This window comes from Pituophis catenifer, unplaced genomic scaffold, assembly GCF_029215685.1.
Source record: "Pituophis catenifer annectens isolate HBS135680 unplaced genomic scaffold, rPitCat1.0.hap2 SCAF_2, whole genome shotgun sequence".
Lineage (NCBI taxonomy): Eukaryota > Metazoa > Chordata > Lepidosauria > Squamata > Colubridae > Pituophis > Pituophis catenifer.
In genome coordinates, this window is record NW_027256882.1 from 139,863,545 (window position 1) to 139,884,612 (window position 21,068).

General features: G+C 39.8%; 1 protein-coding gene across 6 annotated transcripts in view; it reads right to left on the reverse strand.

The window, feature by feature from the left end:
• CEP131 (centrosomal protein 131) overlaps window positions 1–21,068 on the reverse strand; it is a 31,976-nt gene that overhangs the window by 3,635 nt on the left and 7,273 nt on the right. Inside the window, exons 3-23 of one of the 6 annotated variants that reach the window (XM_070937691.1) lie at window positions 19,744–19,838; window positions 19,389–19,503; window positions 18,294–18,397; window positions 16,972–17,085; window positions 15,894–16,055; window positions 15,277–15,394; window positions 14,759–14,887; window positions 14,433–14,601; window positions 13,866–13,966; window positions 13,428–13,622; window positions 12,819–13,010; window positions 12,304–12,441; window positions 11,845–11,970; window positions 11,073–11,189; window positions 10,362–10,391; window positions 6,478–6,580; window positions 5,698–5,899; window positions 4,778–4,885; window positions 4,136–4,253; window positions 2,608–2,682; window positions 503–645 (exon numbers count right to left, since the gene is read on the reverse strand). In XM_070937691.1, coding sequence (XP_070793792.1) covers window positions 503–645; window positions 2,608–2,682; window positions 4,136–4,253; window positions 4,778–4,885; window positions 5,698–5,899; window positions 6,478–6,580; window positions 10,362–10,391; window positions 11,073–11,189; window positions 11,845–11,970; window positions 12,304–12,441; window positions 12,819–13,010; window positions 13,428–13,622; window positions 13,866–13,966; window positions 14,433–14,601; window positions 14,759–14,887; window positions 15,277–15,394; window positions 15,894–16,055; window positions 16,972–17,085; window positions 18,294–18,397; window positions 19,389–19,503; window positions 19,744–19,838 — 2,654 coding nt within the window. Of the gene's footprint in view, window positions 1–502; window positions 646–2,607; window positions 2,683–4,135; window positions 4,254–4,777; window positions 4,886–5,697; window positions 5,900–6,477; window positions 6,581–10,361; window positions 10,392–11,072; window positions 11,190–11,844; window positions 11,971–12,303; window positions 12,442–12,818; window positions 13,011–13,427; window positions 13,623–13,865; window positions 13,967–14,432; window positions 14,602–14,758; window positions 14,888–15,276; window positions 15,395–15,893; window positions 16,056–16,971; window positions 17,086–18,293; window positions 18,398–19,388; window positions 19,507–19,743; window positions 19,839–21,068 lie in introns of all 6 variants that reach the window. The other 5 variants (XM_070937690.1, XM_070937693.1, XM_070937695.1 and 2 more) reach the window with 5 other exon arrangements.

The window sequence follows — 21,068 nt, forward strand, 5'->3', positions numbered from 1 at the left end:
GTCTTGGACTACCATACTTAAAATGCTTACAATGAATTTCTTTCTAGTTTTATAGCAAAGAGCTCAAGATGTTCATGCGTATCCACACACCATGATTCAAGTACAAAATGTATATCACCACCATCAGCTTCCTGTTAAGAACTTTACAAAGCACAACCTCATTACAGTGCTTTACTACAAATTCTACCAAATGCCATTCTGAGTAGTCACTCTCAGAATTGCAATAGCACTTAGACTTATATATGGCTTCACAGTGCTTTCCAGCACTCTCTAAGCAGTTTACAAAAGTTAGCATATTGCTCCCAACAATCTAGGTCCTCAATTTACCGACCTCAGAAGGATGGAAGGCTGAGTCAACCTTGAGCCGATCAGGATTGAACTGCTAACAGTGGAAAGCACAATTAGCCTGCAATACTGCATTCCAACCACTGAGCCACAAGAGTTCTTGAAAGTGCTTGGTTCTTTGGCCATCATCTCTGACTTTCATCTACCTGCATCTTACCTGTTCTCTGCAATCCTCTCACATTCATCCTTGGCAGAGGACATGTCAGCTTCTAGCTTCTGGATGACTAGCTCAATCTCCTTGTCCCTTTCTTTCCGGACTTCTTCTCTTAGCTCCCGTTCTCGAGTTAGCAACCAGGCCTCCTGAAGAGGACACAAAAGAAGCCCCCCATACCCTTTTGTTACAAGTCTTCTGTTGAAAGGCGTTCTACTTTGACAAAGGTGCAACTGGATATCAAGCAGAATGATGTACCAGTATGTCCCCAAGTTTCTGCCAGCACCTTTGGTTATGTTGCTATTCTTCAATGCTTCCACAATCCCCTATAAAATCCTCTGAAATGGCAGACATTGCTTAAGGGCAAAGAAATAGAAATAGCACTAAGTTATATTTATGCTGACTCGAATCTTCTTATTTAAGCCAAAAAAGAGAGATGGGTTGTTTTGTTGTGCGTAAGCATCAATTTGTGCCAGTGCAGCTTTATTTTTCTGATCTTATATTTGAAAGAAAGACTAAATCAATCCACATCCTGCTGATGTAGCCACATCTGGTTGCCTCAATAAAACACTTTGTTTAGGATTATCTTTGAGGTATCCTGTCTCTTGCAGGTTGAAGTTGAATACGTTGTATGAAATTAATATATAAAATATTCTTGCTCTCCTTTCCCCAGTCCAAACGAAAAAGCAATTTCCTTCTCTTCTTTCTGCTTCCACTTTTTCATCCTTTTTCCAAAAATGCTAAGCTAACTTCCACAGAGTGGAGAACATGCATTTTTTTCAATAACTTCTATTCCTTTCAATTAATCTTCAATAAATCAAATAATAATACACTTCTCTGTGTATCTTTTCAAAGATTTTCTTTTTTTTGCCATAAATCCAATCTCTGCAAGGCCTCTTAAAACTTGCATTCAATATTTATCCTTAGCACTTTTCCTTGGGAATTATTTCCAAATCTGCTTTTAGGTTACTCCTATTCTTCCTATCTCACCCCTCCCCCTCCCCGCCCCAAATTTCTGCAATTCTTATCTTTCTTTTTCTTTGTTATAATTCTCTCCTTTCCAAAAACAGTATTGAAAGAAATGGTATAGATGTACTGTAGTATTCTCTCAGATAAAAATAAGTGTTTTCGTTGGCTCTTACTGTATTACAGGTAGTCCTTGACTCACAACCATTCATTTAAGGCCTATTCAAAGTTACGGCACTGACTTATGACAATTTTTCACACTTAACGACCATTGCAACATCCCCATGGTTACATGATCAAAACTGGGAAGCTTGGCAACTGGCATGTTTTTATGATGGTTGCAGTTTGCCAGGGTCATTTTATCACCTTTTGTGACTTCCTGTCAAGCAAAATCAATGAGGAAGCCAGATTCACTTAACCATGTTACTAACTTAACAATTGCAGTGATTCACTTAACAACCATGGTAAAAAAAATTGCAAAATGGAGCAAAACCCACTTAACTTGCTTAGCAACAGAAATGCTGGGCTCAATTGTGGTCATAGTTCAAGGACTACCTGTACTGCCTTTTTCATGTTTATTGTATATTGTTAAAACTGTTTTCTAATCAGTATGATTTATGATTCCAAGTCTTCCAATACACGTATTTTGAACTTGTTTAGTTCTGTAATGAACCATGCTAACTTTTCAAAGCTTTGTCTTTGGTCTCACATTTCCTATAAGCAATCATGAAAAGGTTTCACAAGTCATTGCAAATGAGAGATCAATTTGTAAATCAATATTTAACAAGTGTGCATGTATATCGTTGGGAATATTTTGTCAACACCAGGAAAGTTCCCCTGGGCCACTGATGGAAGATGAGTGTGTGGCTTAGCAGTAGCAATAGCATTTATATATAGACTTATATACCGTTTTATAGTGCTTTTACAGCCCTCTCTAAGAGGTTTACAGAGTCAGCATATTACTCCCAACAATTTGGGTCCCCATTTTACCCACCTCGGAAGGCTGGAAGGCTGAGTCAACCTTGAGCCTGGTAGGATTTGAACTGTCAAATTGCAGTCAGCCGGCAGTCAGCAGAAGTAGCCTGCAGTACTGCATTCTAACCACTGCACCACCGAGGCTTAGGAAAGGAAGCTAAAAATATTACCTCTTTTTTCAGGTAACTGGCCTCCCAAGCCTGCTTCTCCATATCTAGTTGCATCTTCAAGGTCTGTATTTCTACCTTGAGGAGGAAGGAAAAAAGTATAAAGGAACCAGATTTCTACTGTCTCTTTACAATCTCCAGGACACAAAGCCTGACCGACCTAAGGAATCCAAGTTGCAAGTCTGAAGAGGATGTTATCAGATTACTCACTAAAGGGGCACATAGTGAATTGGGCTCATTCGGCAACAGTCATGAATCTGAGAATAGCCTTGGTCTGTAGCTACGTGGGAGCACATACCTGCTTCTTAAACTAGACAGAGCTGATACTGATATGAGAGGGAGGGGAGAGAGGGACAGAGACAGAGATATTAAAGTTTCCTAAATTGTTCTGGTTAGAAAGAATAAGTGAGAATAAACCAAAGGAAGTGAGTGATCTCTCACTGTAACGTCAAATGGCTTAAAGCTGTATCTCCAGCTTCACCTTTCTAGTTCCATAGTCACATGGTCAAACTGATGAGGTAATATGCCACTCCATATGTAGCCTCATCAAGCTGCAATTTCCTCCCTCAAGAAGAAAAGGGCTGGGGCACTTTGTGGGGAAAAAACAAAACAGCCAAAACCTCAAAACAATTAATCTGGATTTTTTTAAAAAAAAAATAATTTATATGCCGCCCTTCTCCGGAGACTCAGGGCGGCTTACAATGCATAAAGCAATAGCCTTCATACTTTTGTATATTTATACAAAGTCAGCTTATTGCCCCCACAATCTGGGTCCTCATTTTACCTACCTTAGAAAGGATGGAAGGCTGAGTCAACCTTGAGCCTGGTGAGATTTGAACTTGCAGTAATTGCAGTCAGCTGATGTTAATAACTGTTAATAACAGTTCTTTAGTCTGCCGCACCACCAGGCTCTTCAAATTTCAATCACAGATTATGAAAACAGTTTCCTGTGGCCTACACTGATATATGAATTATGTTTTTCAGCTCCCCCCCACCCCCCGAAAAAGCTTGACATGATCTAGTTCTATCTTGCTTGCCTTTCACATCCCTCTTCTATTCTATCCATCTAATATGTGCTGAAGTAATGAGAATAAGCCCAGGTTACATAACCTTTCTGAATAACACATTACTTCAGAGAGCAGCCCTATATGACCAACAAGACCTCAGGATACTGTGAAAAAACAACCACTCAGATCATCAGCCACAAATGACACAAACCAGAGATCAAACTAGAACCTTGCAAGAATGCAGAAAAAAAAATTGTACACATAAATAAACAAGCATTGCACTGATGTGCAATAAAGGTAATGATGCAGATATTTAAAAAGGGCCCTGCTCAAATAACACTTTTTCCAAAGTTCTCACAAGAGTTCATCTAAGAACATACATGTTCTTATATGTATAACAGAGATATCTCAATATGGCTGGTCAGGCTGAAAAAGGCTGTGCTACCACCAATGTAAATTTACCTCAAATGCTAGCAGTGAAGAGGACAGCAAAATTATGTAGAAAGTCTAGAAATAACACAGACCTGATGCCGTCGCTCCTGTTCTTCCTTCCCTTTCTCATATTCTTCCTTTAAAGCCTTGGTAACAATTGAATTGTTCTCTTCCAATTGCCTTCGCAAGTCCTCCAGTTCAGCTCTTTGCCTGGGAATCAGAGATGAATGCCACAGAATAGGACTGTTCAAATTCAGGCACCATTGCATACATTTCCCACAGTCTTAATGTGGCTCCCACCAACCCTCTAAAGTTATTAATTGGAATATTTCCCATACACTGGAAGTAATCAAGTTAACAGTATTATTTCAATTTAATCTGTTTCCAATAAAATATTGTCTGTGCATTAGCTACTTAGTGTGTAGCTCCAAGCATTAGAATAACTGCAGCCTTTAGAGTGAAAAAATGCTACATACAATGTGGTGGAAAAAAATACTCTTGAAACAGGCTATAAAATCAAGCATCACTGCCACCTGAATTGGTCATCTGCAAATTCTCCAGGTCCCAATACTAGAGACGAAGATATATGTGGGAACAATATATGTGCTTTTTACCTTTGGGATTTCAAGATGTTGCAGTTCTTTTTTCCTGAACACTGCTTTGTCAATGCAAATGGTCAGTACCTACTTGCTCAGCATACCCACCAGTTCTGAACCCAACAAGCTTTCTCTCACCTGGCAGCCTGTTGGTTTAGCCTCTCCTTCTCCTCAGCCACTTCATTGTAGAGCCGGCGCCGCTGTTGCTGTAGAGACTGCTCCTCCTGCTCCAGCTGCTTCTCATACCTGTTCAGAGGGAGCCTTTCAAAGGAAGTCTTAGCAAGTTTTCAGTATCCTTGCCTTGACCCAACATTATAGAAAGCATAAAGCCAAAGATTTCCTCAAGTGGGAGGAAAAAAAAAAAAACCTCTGAGGAATGCAAAATCATTATTTAAAAAAAACCCCAAAGACTTCAAACAGGAGAAACCAAATTTCTCATACGGGATGTGAAAGTTGCAAAATGGAAAAGCCCTACAACAGAGAGGATGGAATAAACTGGCATAAAGGCTCAATTTCAAATGCATGAACCAGCACATAAAAACATATTTCAGAGAATGGTATCCAAACTGCACTGTTTGCCTATTACTTTCCTCCCACAGTACGGTATTAGGTACTTGCTTAAGCCCTCTGATGTCAGCAGTCAAGACTGCATTATATTCCTGTTTCTAAACCAAGAAAACACACACAACTTTATGATGCCTTTCCGTGGGCATATAAACTGTCCTATCTCTCCATTCTGCCCTTAGAAAGCCAATGACATACACTCAGTATTTTCAACCAAATCCTGATGACAGGATTTGGCAGGACTGCTACCTTTTCTAACTGAATGCACAAAGTCATCTTGTTATCAGGTGTGAAGGCACATTCTGTGACTCACTTTCCTCTAGGCCATTATAGTGTCCCTACCGTAAACATTACACAAGTTTTTTCCTCCTCCTGTTGTTCCCACCCCCACCCCTTGCTGGGTAATTTTGCCCCTTTTTCTCCCTCTTTGCACATCCTTTTCCAGATCCTCATTCTCCTGCTGGACATCTTCCTACTTGCTCCTCCCTTCATACCGCTGCCTTGCCAGTTCTCTCTCTCGCTGCCCCTGCTCTTCCTTCTCGTGCTCCAGCATCTCTCTCAGTTCTTCTGTTTGTCGAATGTAGCGCTGAGCTGCATGCTCATCCGACTGCAGGAGTTCTACTTCATGCAGCGATTTCAGCTTTTTGATCTCTAGCTTGTGTTTAGCAATGAGCTTCTGGATTTCAGGCTCCAGGCCTGAAAGGGGAAGAAAGCAAATGGGAGGTTACAGACTACAAGTGCCGGCGTGAAAGCAAGAATTTCCACTCTCCTTCCTGCAGATTCAGTTGTTGTAATAATAAAAGATGACAAAAGGTGAATGGAGCTACTAAAATTTATTAAAAGCATTGTACAGTCCTGACTTATAGCACATAGTCATCACATTACTAAAAGCCAAGCTTAATTGGAATGAAATTGTATCTTTATCATTAGTAAAATACACCAGATAGCATATCATGTAAATGTCTGACTACATTTAATGAAAAAAACTACTGTAAATTGTTCCCTGCCATAACTAGTTATAAAAATGTTGCCATTTCAAAACATATTTGCCTTTAATAATGAACCCATTTTTTTTTTTTAAAAAAAAGGATAGTTCAGGTATCAGAGGCGAAGCAAAGAAAGGGAACTGGGAAGAATAATCAGACCTACAATCCTACCTAGAAGGTCAAAGCAAAGACAACATGCTTATGAAATAGTTCTACCTGGGGGCAGTTCCACTAAAAAGTCTCCTATTGGGACAAGAACCTGAACAAATAACGAAAGCTCAACAGTACCTTTAACAGTGATCTCTTTGATCTTCTTGGTCTTTTCATCAATCCATTTCTCTCGGCGGATTTTTTCTGTGGCGGTCATCAGTTGTTTCAGCTTTTTTATTTCCTTCATATGAATTAAAAAGGGAAAAAAAGCAAGATGTATATCAGATTTTCATTAAATTCCATCTTGTATCTATGAAAGAAGAAAGCAATTCTTCAATAAATCTGCAATGCATGAGAATTGCTTTAGAAGAGGAGAATTGTTTGCAAGGGATCAAAAGAATCCAGTAAAATAGCCAACTGAACTTCCTGGAATTTTCTGAAATTAAATTTCAAGGCATGCAATGCATGGGTTGACATTACTTACAAATAATTCACTAAAGAACCCTAACCCAAACATATCCCACAACACACACAGGTGGTTTATATAGCAATAGCACTTAGACTTATATACCACTTCACAGTGTTTTGCAGCCTTCTCTATGCGGTTTACAGAATCAGCATATTGCCCCCAACAATCTGGGTCCTCATTTTACCCACCTCAGAAGAATGGAAGGATGGTACTTTATATTATTTGTGTATGTCTCTCTGTGTGTAATTTATATACTTAATTATTTATATTATGCATCCATATAATAAACAAAACCTTGACTGATTGATTCATTCATTCGTTTTAAATAAATTTATTTAAAATAAATTTCAGGGTATCATTTTTTTATAATGCCACATAAATGGTATTTTCTTCGGCTCCAATTTTAGAAGACAAATTTCAAGATATGAATTCCGAATAAGAACTATAATGTTTTAGTTCTAGGTTTACATACCGAAAATGATTAAACAACAGAGCTTCTAGTAAATCTCGTTTCTCCATTGCAATAGTTTGGGCCAAGAAAATTAAGAGAATCTAAGCTTTTTATTCCTAAAATTTGGGAGGCAAAGAATACTGGACAAACCACAACAGCCTCAAATGATTGTGCCCCGCCTTTTATTTTGTATGGATCAATCTATTTGGATCTCTGGAAAAGATCAAGTCTGATCTGCATCACTCTGGAAAGAGTCTAATGATAATCAATGTTCAGATTAGGAAAATGATGCTCCATTATCTTGCAGACTAATCATTTTAAAACCAAAGCTGAGGAAAATGGAACATTTCTGAAGAGATGGAATGTGCCAAATTCAGCGCATTTGATTGTTTTCTCAGGAGCTGTTTTGGAAAAGAATGATATATATCTTGCTGCAGCATTAAATGAAGGGTGTGTGTGCAAAGGGAAGGGGCATGCATAAGGAATTCTAATGTGTTTTCCCATCAGTTTATCAGTTCTTTTTGAGACGGATGAAGAAATAAACAGTTCTTCTTTGTAATAATTATTAGGTCAGGTCAACTAACAAGGTAATATTGCCATTCAGGACAGAAGACTGGAAGACAAGAAAGTGAAACAACAGGCGAAACTAAAAATGTCTCTCAACAGACAAGATACCTCTGCCCTTAACATTACTATGGCAGCAATAATAAATGTAGTTCTCGGTTTATCACAAATGGAACCTGAATTTCAGTTGCTAAGCAAGGCATTCATAAAGTGCAAAACCACATGACCATATCACTTAGCAACTGCAGTCCCGGCACTCCTCAGTGGCAGTCACAAAGCACATTCCATTGGTCGTTAGCTGAAGCCCCTTCCCAGAACAAACCATTCAAAGGCTTGGTTGCTTCCAGCCATAAACCTTGGTAAGGTAAGGAAATGCTTTCAACTCCTCCAACCTGCCTATCCCTCCCCCTCCCCACACCATCACTGTCCTTTAAGCTGCCCTGTATGATGTCTTATGGGCTGGCAAGCACCTCCAGAAGTGTACAGCACTGAGGCCAGAGCTGGGTTTCAGCAGGTTCTGACCAGTTCTGGAGAACCGGTAGCAGAAATTTTGACTAGTTCGAAGAACCAGTAGTAAAAATTCTGACTGGCCCTGCCCCCATCTATTCTCTGCCTCCCAAGTCCCAGCCGATTGAAAGGAAATGGGGATTTTGCAGTATCCTTCCCCTGGAGTGGGGTGGGAATGGAGATTTTACAGTAGGCTTTCCATGCCATGCCCACCAAGCCATGCCACACCCACCAAGTCACACTCACAGAACCGGTAGTAAAAATTTTTGAAATCCACCACTGACTGAGGCTATAGGAAGCTCCTGAGCCACTACAAAGTGTGAAGCCCCAGCTATATGCCCCAGGAAGCCCAAACAGCATGGTCCAAAGCCAATGTTCCAGGAAGTCCTAAGAGTCAGTACAAAGCTGCAGCATCCTGCAAAGCCTCAACATCATGGCGAAAAATCATCCCTAGAAACCAGTCACCCCAGCAGCACAACACAAAACCTTAGCCTCCCCAGGAAGCTCTGAGAACCCTGCAGCCCTGCACTGGCTATCCCAGTTGATGTTTGCTATCTTCTTGTTACCTATACGGACGAGGTGGTGTCTGCCCTGGCCCTTCACAAAGCAGCTGCTGCCCACGCTTCTCCAAAATCTCATAAGGAAACTGGCATGTACAACCTTGAGAAGAAAGGGTCATGAGGCCAGCAGTTGCCTTGTGAAGAGCCAAAGCAGGGCAACTGCGGGAGCAAGAAGATGGCAAAAGTCAGCTAGAGTCAGCAAGAGTCAAGGAGTGCTGGAGGCAAAAAGGGCACAGATGGGGGTAGATAGATGAGTTGTAGCACCCCTACAGTCACAAGTATGGATGGGCTGCCAAACACTCAAATTTTGGTCACATGACCGCAGGAGCAGTGCAATGGTCATAACTTTGGGAACAGATTGTAAATCCCTTCATCCAGCAACACAATAACTTTGAACAGTTGCTGAATGAAAAGTTGACTAGCTGTATCTGAAGAACAATGCTACTATTTTACTCCAAAGGGTTATATAGTGCCACACAGAACTAGTATTTGTACTTTTCTATAATGCAAAGTTATATCATTTTATCCCTTTCACAAGCCATCTTCAATGCCTTTCAAAATTATTTATTTATAAAATTTATTGGCCACCCATCATACCATATGTTAACTCTGGGCAGTTTACAGTCATAAAAATATGTCTATACATGTACAATTAAAACACAGATAATTAAAATCAACATTAAAACCTAAATACACATGGGGAGGGCAAGGGCAGAGTGGGGGGAGGTGGGATCTTTTATTACTTGATCAACAACCTTCACTCGGTTGTTCCCCAACTGGCACAGCCACATCTTTAGGCCCTTACAAAAGGATAGGAGGGTTGGGGCCAACCTTACATTGGGGGGGACAAGATGTTCCAGAGGGCAGGAGCAATAACAGAGAAAGCCCTCCTCCTGGACCCTGTCAGCCGGAACAATTGGGTTGATGGGACCCATATCATGCCTCCTCTACCGGCCCAGATGGGAGGGGCCAATCCCAGTGGGGTGAGATAGTCCCTCAAGTAACCTGGACCCATGCCATGAAAATAATCAATATCTATAATCTACCTCGACACCCATACACCAAAATTTAAAAACAGGCGTGTATGTGACGCTGGATCTATCCACTTTCCTACACCAATCAAAACAATGTGCATGTCGGTAATAATGAATTGCTAAAGCATTTAGGAAATGTTGCCTTTGCTCCATAAACACCAGAGTCTGTTCAGCTGGGCACTAAGTATGGAAGCTGAAGAGGGCATTATTATCAAAGTCAAGGAATAGCACTTTGCACCAAATTGCAATGTTTGCCATACCTATACCTATATATACCTATATATATATATATATATATATAGGTATATACTTGGGGTATATACCTATACCCCAAGAAGGCACAGCACCCTCTAAGAAATTCATGAAAAATCACATTTAAAGGATCTAGACCAGCAAAAAGGACAAAAGCTGAAGTTAACAGCATGCACAAAGTTTACCTCACAGAGGGGGCCCAAAGTGCGCCAGACCTAAACAGAAAGAGGAAAGATGAGAGAAATGGGGAAATAGAAGGAGTGGTAAATAAGAGGGTTGGAGGGGGGTGGGGAGGAAGCAAGGATACAGCTTAAGCAGAGTGTAGATTACTTCTTAGCATAGGGATCAAACAAATTGACCAAGGGAAAGAGCTAACATTTTGGGAATATTGCATCTGTTCAAAGTGCTTTTCAAGGCAGGAATAATCCTAACATACCTCTAATTTTACTGAGGTCATGTTAAAAAAAAAAAAATCTACCACCCTTCTCAGTACCTGCTAGTTTAGGTTGCTTGGCCCAAATTAATATTTATAGCAAGTCCTAGCTGAAGTTGACTGTCTGTCTGTCCATCCACCCATCTCAATCTTGGCAACCTCAAGACACATGGATTTGAACTTCTGGGAGTTGAAATTCAAGTATGTCAAAGTTAACAAAGTTGAGAAATATTGAGAGATGATAGAAGAAACACCATGATGATATAAAAGATTGTATTTCAGTCTTCTCATGTTACTAACATTCAAGTGGCTTCCAACATTCTGTTGGCTGATGTTCTCCGGAGTGGATCAAACACTATTTTCTTTGCATTATGCAAAATTCACTCCAACTTAAGTCCAGTCATATGTTTTATCTAGTTGCTCCGTAGCTTCCCCAACCCTTATATCAATGTCATTTCCTCACCAACTCATGCTGCTCTTGCATCTGGGCAATTTTCTTTGTATATTTCTGATCCACAAGCTTCAATTCAGATACCACTGCTTCACATTTCTGATTCAGAGCTCTTTTGTCATCGATGAGCTGTAGAGATGCAGGCAAGATAGTATTACTAATAGTACAACATTGTTTGTACTAATGTGACACATTAGCTAGCTAGCAGAAGGTACCTGGAATCAAGCTGCCATGTCTTATTCAGGTAGAAATGGATACAAAACTTCCCCCTCCCATCAGAGTATTTCAACTTAGAATGCTAACTGCTCTAGCTGATGCCCACAGAAATTTTTGAAGCGATATGCCAGCAATACAAGTGATGTTAGATAGAAGGTGAAAGATAAGCCTTGATGAGCCTTGGTGGCGCAGTGGACTAAAGTGCTGTTAAGTAGCACTTAGCTGCCAGCTGCCTGCAATTACTGCGAGTTCAAATCTCATCAGGCTCAAAGTTGACTCAGCCTTCCATCCTTCCGAGGTAGGTAAAATGGGGACCCGGATTGTGGGGGCAATAAACTGACTTTGTATAAAAAAAAGAACACCGCTTTGGGGGGGGGGGCGAAAGCCCTACTAAGCAGGTATATACAACAGTATGAAGGCTATTGCTTAACGCATTGTAAGCCGCCCTGAGTCTCCGGAGAAGGGCGGCATATAAATCGAATCAATCAATCAATCAATCAGGAAGCAATATATTGATATTCACAAGTCCTATATGGAAAGAAAAGGAAAAGGAAAGGATCAAGATTACCTGGTCAATGAAGGCCAGGTGCCGTTGGATTGCACCTTCATACTGCTCCCTCTGCATAGTCAGTTGGTGAGTCAGCTCTTTCTGTACATCTTTAACATGCTGCCCAGTTAACTCCTGCTGTTGAGCCTACCAGGACAAAGAGCAAAACCAGGGCAATTAAGGAAACCTAAAGTTATGTTATCTGGTCAGTCAACAAGCAAAAAGAAAGGACGTGTAAATATAGCCATTGGGATTCCTAAGCAGATCATTTGCTGATATGGATTGTTCATCACCAACAACACTGCTGAAACCTGAAAAGACAGATAAAGACAGACACTGCCTCTTTGGCAGTTCAGGTTTTAATTTCATGCATCCTTCCACACAACAGAGCGAAAGATTGGGTTGTGTAACACAGACTTCCCTCCCCCCCACTTCCTGTAGCATATACAGACCTATAAGAATCAGGTTCTGGTCACCCACCAGTGCTCTTTGTAGAAAAGCAACGGCTCTCTTCTTTTCTTCTACTTCCAACTTCAGCTTCTGGATAGAGCTGGTGACTTCTGTGGCAACTGCTGAGACCTGATCCAAGTGGGCAAGTTCTTCTTCTGGCAATAATCCCTAGCAGGTGCGGTAAGCAGCAAAGGATTAATCAAACTGAGGTACAACTTCTATCCTTTAAGGATGGAAATTAAAGTGTGCACTAATATACCAGTACTGAAAGCTTTGCTTGTTATAAGAAACACCCATCATAAAATTGCCATTTTACTATGTTCTTCATTTCCTGAGGCAGATCCAACTATCTGAAGCATCTCAACTCTATCTTAACAATAGATTATTGGAAACCATAATGCCAATACCAATTTAACAGCTTTTAACCTCAAATACTTTGTGTTTCAATCAACAAAGGCAAATGCTCATTGCTTGAAGCAGCCATCTGCCCTGCACCCCCCAGTCCACCACCTCCCATCAATAAAATGTAAATGTGCCATATTCACCTCTTGCTGTGAAGCTGAGGCAACAGACCTGGGTCGTTCCTGCTCAGATTTTTCCATCTCATCCAAAAAGCTCATTATATTCTGAAGTTTTGTTTCTGACAATAATGTTCCTTCTTCAGGGGCTCCCAGCGAGCAGTTCAATTTTCCAAACTTCTCTAGGTTGTCAGTGGTTAGAGAAATTGAGTCCAAGTCCTGTATTGCAGGGAAAAATTCTTGGGATCAATAGATGTAGACTACTGTGGCAGTACTAAACAGAATGATTTCAACCTGCAACAGTTGGGGGGAAAGGAGAATTGATGTATGATTCCATTGATTAAAAATAATATTTTAATAAGTTTTCTCTTGGGGGATTAACTGTGAATGTTTGGAAAACAATTACAAATCTCTTGCATTTGTAAAAAATATTCCAGCTCACAACTCTCAAAGGTTTGCTCTAAGCCGAGTATGTAATATAAAGCAAGAAGCAATGGTTGGTACGTGCTTCTCATTTCCAGGATTTCTTCCCTAAACTACTTTCACGCCAGCCCAAACAAATTCTGCACAATTTCATCCAAAACCGTAAAAAAGGATCGACAGAGAAAAGACATCACAATATCATAGTTCAATTACCCCATCTATCCAAGCATATTTGTAGTCCTTGAAAACCTTTGTTTGATACGGTAGTGGTGGCAGAAATTCTGGATCCGCTTCCAAAAGCTTTAGGGTGTCTAGTAGGTCATGAAAGGTTATTTTGGAATGCATCCTACTGGCTGTGCTCATCATACCATCCAAATCTTCACTGGGCATTTTTCCTGAACTCCCATCCTGGGAAACAGAGAAAATCCATGTGATGAAATTTTGTGAAGAATTCTAAATAGGCATTATCAGTATATTTCACTGACATAGGGAGGGCTCATCCATTTCATCTCTAAGGTTTGCAAGACCTTATACTTCCTAACCAATAAAAACATTTAAAGGCACAGAAATTGGGAACTATACAAATCATGAGGGAAGAGTAAAAGAAAAAAAAGTATTTAGGCTTTCAGGAACATCAGAAGAAGGCAACACCTGTGGCTGTTCTTCAAGTCCTTTGTTTTGTGCTGAGTGACAAAGAGATGCCATGGCAGAAGCTTCTTCTAGATCTATTCCCACAATGTGGAAGTTGGCACCTGCAATAGCAACAAAAAGCATTTGCTTCGGGTAGAATAAGAATTCTGAATTGGTCTTTTTGTTAAACGAGAACAAGAATGTTTTTCATTTCGAGAACTGAAGCATAAGACTTTAAGATGTCAAATAATTTTTTGAAATAATTTTTCTGGGTTTTCCAAGCAATTCTAAAGTGTAGCGAATAAGCTTTTCACTACAAGTCTATAAGGATACATCAGCTGCCCATATTTTTCCATTATCATTATTTGCCTCTGTGCAAGTTAAATATTTCTGAACTTGCTCCTTATTTTCAGCATGTTATTTGTTGCTTCTCACTGCCTTGTAGTAAATAATACTACATTGCCATGGGTTTAAATGCTATAGAAATGTTTTGTATTGAAACAGATTCAGTGTGTGTACTGAATTTAGAGAAATGCAGTTCAGGAGACTCCTAGGCCAAATGTTCCAAGACCTCCCATTATTTCTCACCTGCATTGTTGGCTTTGATGATGCTGTTAGCAGGACTGCTATTTTTCAAAGAGCTGGCTTTCTCACTTTTCCTTCTTCTGGCTTTCTTGCCTTCTTTAATTACTGCCAGCTCCTCCTCCACCAAACGCTGTGTCTCTAAAGCTTTTTGGGTTCGTTTTTGTTGCAATTCCTAAAACGAAACACCAACTTGCATTCTGTTCTGTTGGGGCCTACTTCCTCATGCACCAATAAACATACTTGGCCTAACTTTTAACCCAAATAAATCAAGCAAGACAACCCCGTGTTCTAATGCCCAGGATTAGCAATATCAATAAGCAAATGGCTACCTGGATGGCTGCTCGTCTGGCAAGGCGTGCTTTCTCCTCTCGTATTTTTTTCCTCTCCTCATCTCGCCTCTGCTGCAAATCCAAGATGTTGCCCTCATCCGTGAGCTGCTGCTGCTGCTGCTGCTTTTCCTTAAAAACATACAGCACAAGCATTATAAAACTACACGATTGTGATCCTATCTCTATGTACACTGTACATAGAGATAGGATCAGTTATAGGTCCTCAGTCATATGTGTATCAGTGTATCAGTTATACACTGTCCTATCTTCCTTTATGTACACTGAGAGCATATGCACCAAGACAAATTCCTTGTGTCCAATCACACTTGGCCAATAAAAAATTCTATTTTATTCTATTCTCCAGGCCAAAAAAAAAAAAAAAAGCCAACTAACTTCCCTAAAATCTAACTAGAACTATACCTCATGCATTTAAAGCTTATGCAAAACAAAACATTCGAAACAAAATATTCTTTCAGCATGTTCAGAAGTTTTTTATACAATATATACATAAGACAAACCTCTCTTTTGGAAGCTAACAATCGCTCAAGCTGAGCTACACCTTCCTTGTGCCTCTGAGAATGCCACCGGTACCAGCGCTGGATTGTCACAGCAGCCGAATTGACTTGGTTAACAAATCTAAAACAGGGGGGGAAAATCATGCAACTTGACTATTGCTTTCCAACTACCATGTCAAGCAAAACAGTTCCTGATGTTAAGAAAGGCACAGAAAAACATCCCTGAAAAACGGATCTTGACCACAGGGCTTCTATATTCAAACAAACATTCCTCCCTCCCGTTTTTAGAAATCCAGAAGCACTGTTCAAAAATACACTGTTCTAGTAAGGTGTGAAAATATACCATTTAGTAACTGCAAGTAACTTTCTGTAACTCATAGTCTAACTAAATTGCTTCTGTCATCCTTCAGAACACTGGGAGGCCGAGTTGTAACTTTTACTGGCCAAAATTTACCTGGTTGCTGCAAAAGAACCAGGCTATTAACTGGAAATTGCCAAATCAGATATGGCAATTAACTAGTAACCCAGTTATATGCCCTCATTTCACTTCCTCTGATTTTTCTGCCTAATTTGTTACTTCTTCCTATCATCTTTCTTCCTGACAGTTTTCTCAGGCTTACCGCTCAGCCTCCTCCTCAGACACTTCTTGTATCCTAGTCGGGGGACTGCTACTACTGGTGTTATTGTTCCAAGCCAGGATGTTGCTGCTGGAAAAGTTCTTCTGAGATTTCATGTAACTGCTGCTGTCTGTGTCTTCATTAGAGGTAGCTTTGATGATGTTGCTAAGGAAAGAGACAATAATACGCTGCTCAATGGGATCCTATGGAATGCTGCAAATCTCTTCAATTTAGGATACACTAAAGAACGTTTCCCATTCTTCATATTAGCTGGTACTGTGATTTCTCAGGGATTGCTGTCCTTGAGAACTATTTCTATCTACAACATATACTCTAGCTGGGCATTCTCTATTTGCTCACATTTAGTCCAGTGACTGCTGATATGAAACACTGTATTAACATAAAAAAAGGACTAAAAGTGCAACTTTGTTATTAAACTAAGCATGATGTCAGCCTTGGAAGCCATATTAGGCCGGAAGCTTCAATGCTGCCATCTCCTCATGTGTGGGAAAATAGGAGGGGGGATTTAGGAGAGATAGGATAATGTCAGCGTTCCAGAAAAAAAACCTTCTCCAAGTAAAGACACGGAAGCAAGCATTTTCCAAAGTCCTCTTTACTAGAATAGGCAAACTGGCACATCTGGGAAATCCCGAATCTGAAAAGCCCGGGCTTTCCTTCAGTAATTCAAAGCTCCCAAAACCATCCCATTGCTCCCTATTCGGTCACATGATCCAATCACGTCCGTTCCACCTTGACTCAGCCCCTGACCTTGACCGATAGGAAGAATGCTATTATGTCTACTAATTCTCCTCTCCTAAATCCCCCCTCCTACTTTCTCACACATGAGGAGATGGCAGCATTGAAGCTTCCGGCCTAATATGGCTTCCAAGGCTGACAGGTGTCCCCCCCATGCAGAAAAACCACATCCTAAACCCGGTAGTTCAGGAGCTCTGGGTGTGTGGTCTATTTATGCTTTTCTTCTTGAAAACAATCCTCCCCTCCCATCTCCATCATCTTGCCCATGCATGAAATATTGAGCAAACTGCTCCTAACTCACCACTGAAGGAAAGCTGTCACTTACTTGAGCGAAGTTGTAGCTTGATTGGAGCTCTTTGGCACAGATACTTTGTCCGTAGTGGAGTAATTGTTATGCACCATAGTGGTGACGCAGTTGCCCATGGCACCTTTGTTACTCCTCATAAAATAGAAGGAAAACGTGTCAGCATGCTTCCAGAATAATTTCTCCAATATATTATCAAAACAGTCCAGATTTGTGGAGCCTTGCCATTTAATAACTATCTTATATTCAATAGGATAGCCAGATTTTTGGAATCAGCTGCATTCTGGATATTGTCCTAGATGCTCTCTCTCAAAAAATGAAAACCAAAATGAACTTAAAAAGGATGGAAGTTCTCAAACTTCAGAATTCACATTTCTGCCAATAATATAACCTTTTTTAGGTTCTAGCAGTATTTGCTGTTCAGGACCTGGTATTGTTACATGTGTTCCCAGGTTCAATTTATGGCCACTCATTCATATACTCACAGCCCTGGAAAAATACTGGAATCATTTTCAACAGAACACTTGGTTACAATATATCTATATATGCTCTTTCTCACATGTATACCCCCCCCCCCCCACACACACACAGAGTCCTCTATTTACTCACTCTTTCTGTCAGGTTCTGGCTGGAGGGATGGAAGTCTAGATCCAAAGACAACTCCAAGAATGGGCAATCTTAAGGATTTAAGATTTATCCCTCAAAGTCCTTGCTTGCTTTGTAGATCAACAAGACAGGCAGCTATTCTTCTCTTGTTAATTTACAAATCTAGTAGCTGCTGGTGAAATTTGGGGAAGGGTTGTGCTCAGGCTCAACTTTTGTCTGGCTCACGTGACATTTTTCCTTTTGTCTCCTTAATGACTTAGTTCCTCCTTATCTACTTCCCCCAAGGGATCTTTTAAACAAGATTTCTGGCTTTTATCCACCTTGCTTATGTGCCTACGTGCCTGTTTCACTTTTAGATATGGCAGTTTCAGCCTAGTCTCAAAGCATCATCCATATTCAACTATTAAATCAAAGTGTTACTATAGCAAAAGCAAAAGACTTAGACTTCATAGTGCTTTTATAGCCCTCTCCAAGCAGTTTACAGAGTCAGCATATTGCCCTCAACAATCTGGGTCCTCATTTTACCCACCTCGGAAGGATGGAAGGCTGAGTCAACCTTGAGCCTGGTGCGATTTGAATTGCTGAACTGCAGCTAGTAGTCAGCTGAAGTACTGCAGTCTAACGCCACCTCGGCTCTTCACTACTATCAAAGCTATGGGAATTTTTCTGCAACTTAATGCCAGCATTTTAGCTGAATGTCCAGACACTAAGCCCTACTACTTACACATATTTCTTACCTATTATTGGCAGTGAAATTAGCTGCAAGGGGTACACAGATTTCTTTCTTCCTCATGCTTCCAGGAGTGCTGGATGAGGCAGGAAATATCCTGGGCTGCTCATCCTGACCAGATAACCAAAAATAAGTATACATGGAAGTAACAGTACACAGATCTTCACTACATATATTTTAGCAAGATCTCTTAATTCCTCCTCAAGCAAAAAATTGGTCAATCTCATCAGAGTTTTTACTACAAACCAGTGAAATAAATGTAACAGATTTCAAAACTTTGGAGATAGATGCTAGGATTTTTATCCAATTAGGAGTGCTTCAAAATGAACAGTTGGTGCTGAGTGTGGAAGTTTCTGGAGAGTCATAGATATTCCTAAATCAGAGCAGAGTCAAAGGAACTTCAAAAGCAGAGATAGGAATCAAAAGCACCCATACCATAGCCCCTATATAGCTTTTGGGGAATTGCTGTGCTGATGACAGCTAAACCAGATACAAAGCAAAGCATAGTAAGATGCTGAAAATGTAAAAACAGTTTAAATTTTTCTTGTCAATAGGAAAGCTTTGGTAAAAGCCTGCTCATCTGTAGTATAATAAAATATTTTCTGTATTTTCTAACTCAGGTTTGACTCTTCTTGCTCCACCAGCACTTAGCTCCATAAAGCCTATGAAAAAGTGATGGCAGAAGTCTTTTTGTAGAGTGCAGCTTTCCCACCATTTTTTATTTTATTTTTTTATGGAGAGAAGTATATTCTTGCCCAGAGGGAAGTGCAAACCTTACACAACAGCTGTATCTGATAGTCACTTAGGCATATTATATACATTGCTCATTACTGTGGCATGTGTGATAAGTACATTATAGGGGTATTTTGCATTTTCCCAACAGTCAAATGGCAATGTACTTGTCCCAAGTTAAATATAATTTTAACACAGATGAGCTAATAATTTGGATTATTATTTTTTGCAACAATGGATTTTTGACATAATAAATCTAGACAAATCCATGCATTTACAAAAGAATTATCAGGCTTAACAACATAAAGCTAAGTTTTGGGAATGCCTTCGGAAGCTTTTCTAATGAATGCGCATGTACTTCAGCCCTTACTAGGATGTTCCACGTAGTTTTCTTTTCTGGGGAATCTTTGCTTAGACTTGCTAGTTTTTTTCTCCCAGTTGAGCTGCTATTAAACAACGTGAGGAAGTCATCATGGTGATCTGCACTGCTAAAAAGAAAATAACAAGATTAATTGGAAACTTGCAGAAGTCTACACATAGCATTGCTTTGAGCTTTTCTGAAAGATAATTTATTCCTATAAACTACTCCAATATTTTATGTTCAGTCTAAAGGATATAACCCAAAACAAAGACACTCAGCTTTCCCAGAATACTCAAAGGAACAAGAGGTTCTAAGAGACCTCCTAGGCTAGTTAATTTTTCAGTAAGAAGTGTTTAATGCTCACATGATGGCATCATTCATTTGCTGATTAACCTGTGTTGTACTGTTGGATCTTCGTAAATTGTTCATAGCTCTAGAGGTGGCAAGCCCTGCATCTTCCTGAAAGACAAGTTATAACAAAGCAAAGTAGTACCTACAACTGGTATTTTATCAAGACAAAAATTCTCTTAACTCTGCCTCATTTCTACCATTCTAGTTTAGTTAATTACAAATGAAAGAATAGCATTGTCTTCAGATAATAATTCATTTGGAGGAACTACATGTCACCAGACCTTTAAAAAATGAAAACACCCACTACACAAAGAATGATAGTCATGCAACTGTATTTAGCCAAATTATATTCAGACATGCACATTCTATTGAGAAAAATGCCATCTTGTATTTGATTATTTTTTCTACTATACATCTTAGTTTATGATATATTTGAATATCAGAAGGAGAACCTTTCAGACTAATAATTTAATTAAAAGGCTTAGGTTTGGTGAATTAGAGCACATTTCATCAGCTACAATGTATGGTTACACTGATATAGGATTTTAAATGGAATGAGGAGCAAGGAGGGAAGAAGGGAAAAACAGATTGATTATGCAGATGCAAATTACACAAGGACTTCATCAATTGTAACAATTGTAAAGTGTTAAAGATCCATTGTTGAAGCCTTCAGAGCAATTTCTTGCACAATTATACTGGCAAAGTTTCTTTGTTCCCCAAATGGCTGCTCTGGGATTTGTAATGGAGTGTCCTAGAATGCTGAAATGCTCTAATATTACTTTGCCCTTTTTCTGAGTCCCGATGTCATACTAGTTGTATTGTTTCCCATTCCCTTGAGAATCTGTTTTGCTGTGCAAGTAGTTGGGGCACAGATTCTCTACCTATGGCCCCCTTCTAGGTCTCATTTACCTCTGTGACCCTTTTTATTGTCCTCATTAGCTATAAAAAAGGAACTTAATTTTTTAAAATGTTTATTAACCTAAACTGTATAGTGTAGACTATTGGCTCCTAGAAATATTTTATGATACCTTTGGGGGGGGGAGTGGCCTTATGATCCATGATGAGAACAATTGTTAGTGTAAAGATGATATGTTTGGTGGTTTGTTCTAAATGGAAGGCAGAAGCATGTAGGCATTGATAATGGTCTATAGGCTTTCGGTAGAAAGTGGTGCTCATGTGCTCATTATGTACTTCGACCATTACATTCAGAAATTGTTCAGCAGATAGGCTGAGGTTGATGGTGGGATAAAAACTGTTGAAATCATAATGGAATTTGATTAATCTTTTTCAAGGCCTAGTTAATGAAAATATAACCAATGAACCCCAAGGAAAGGATGG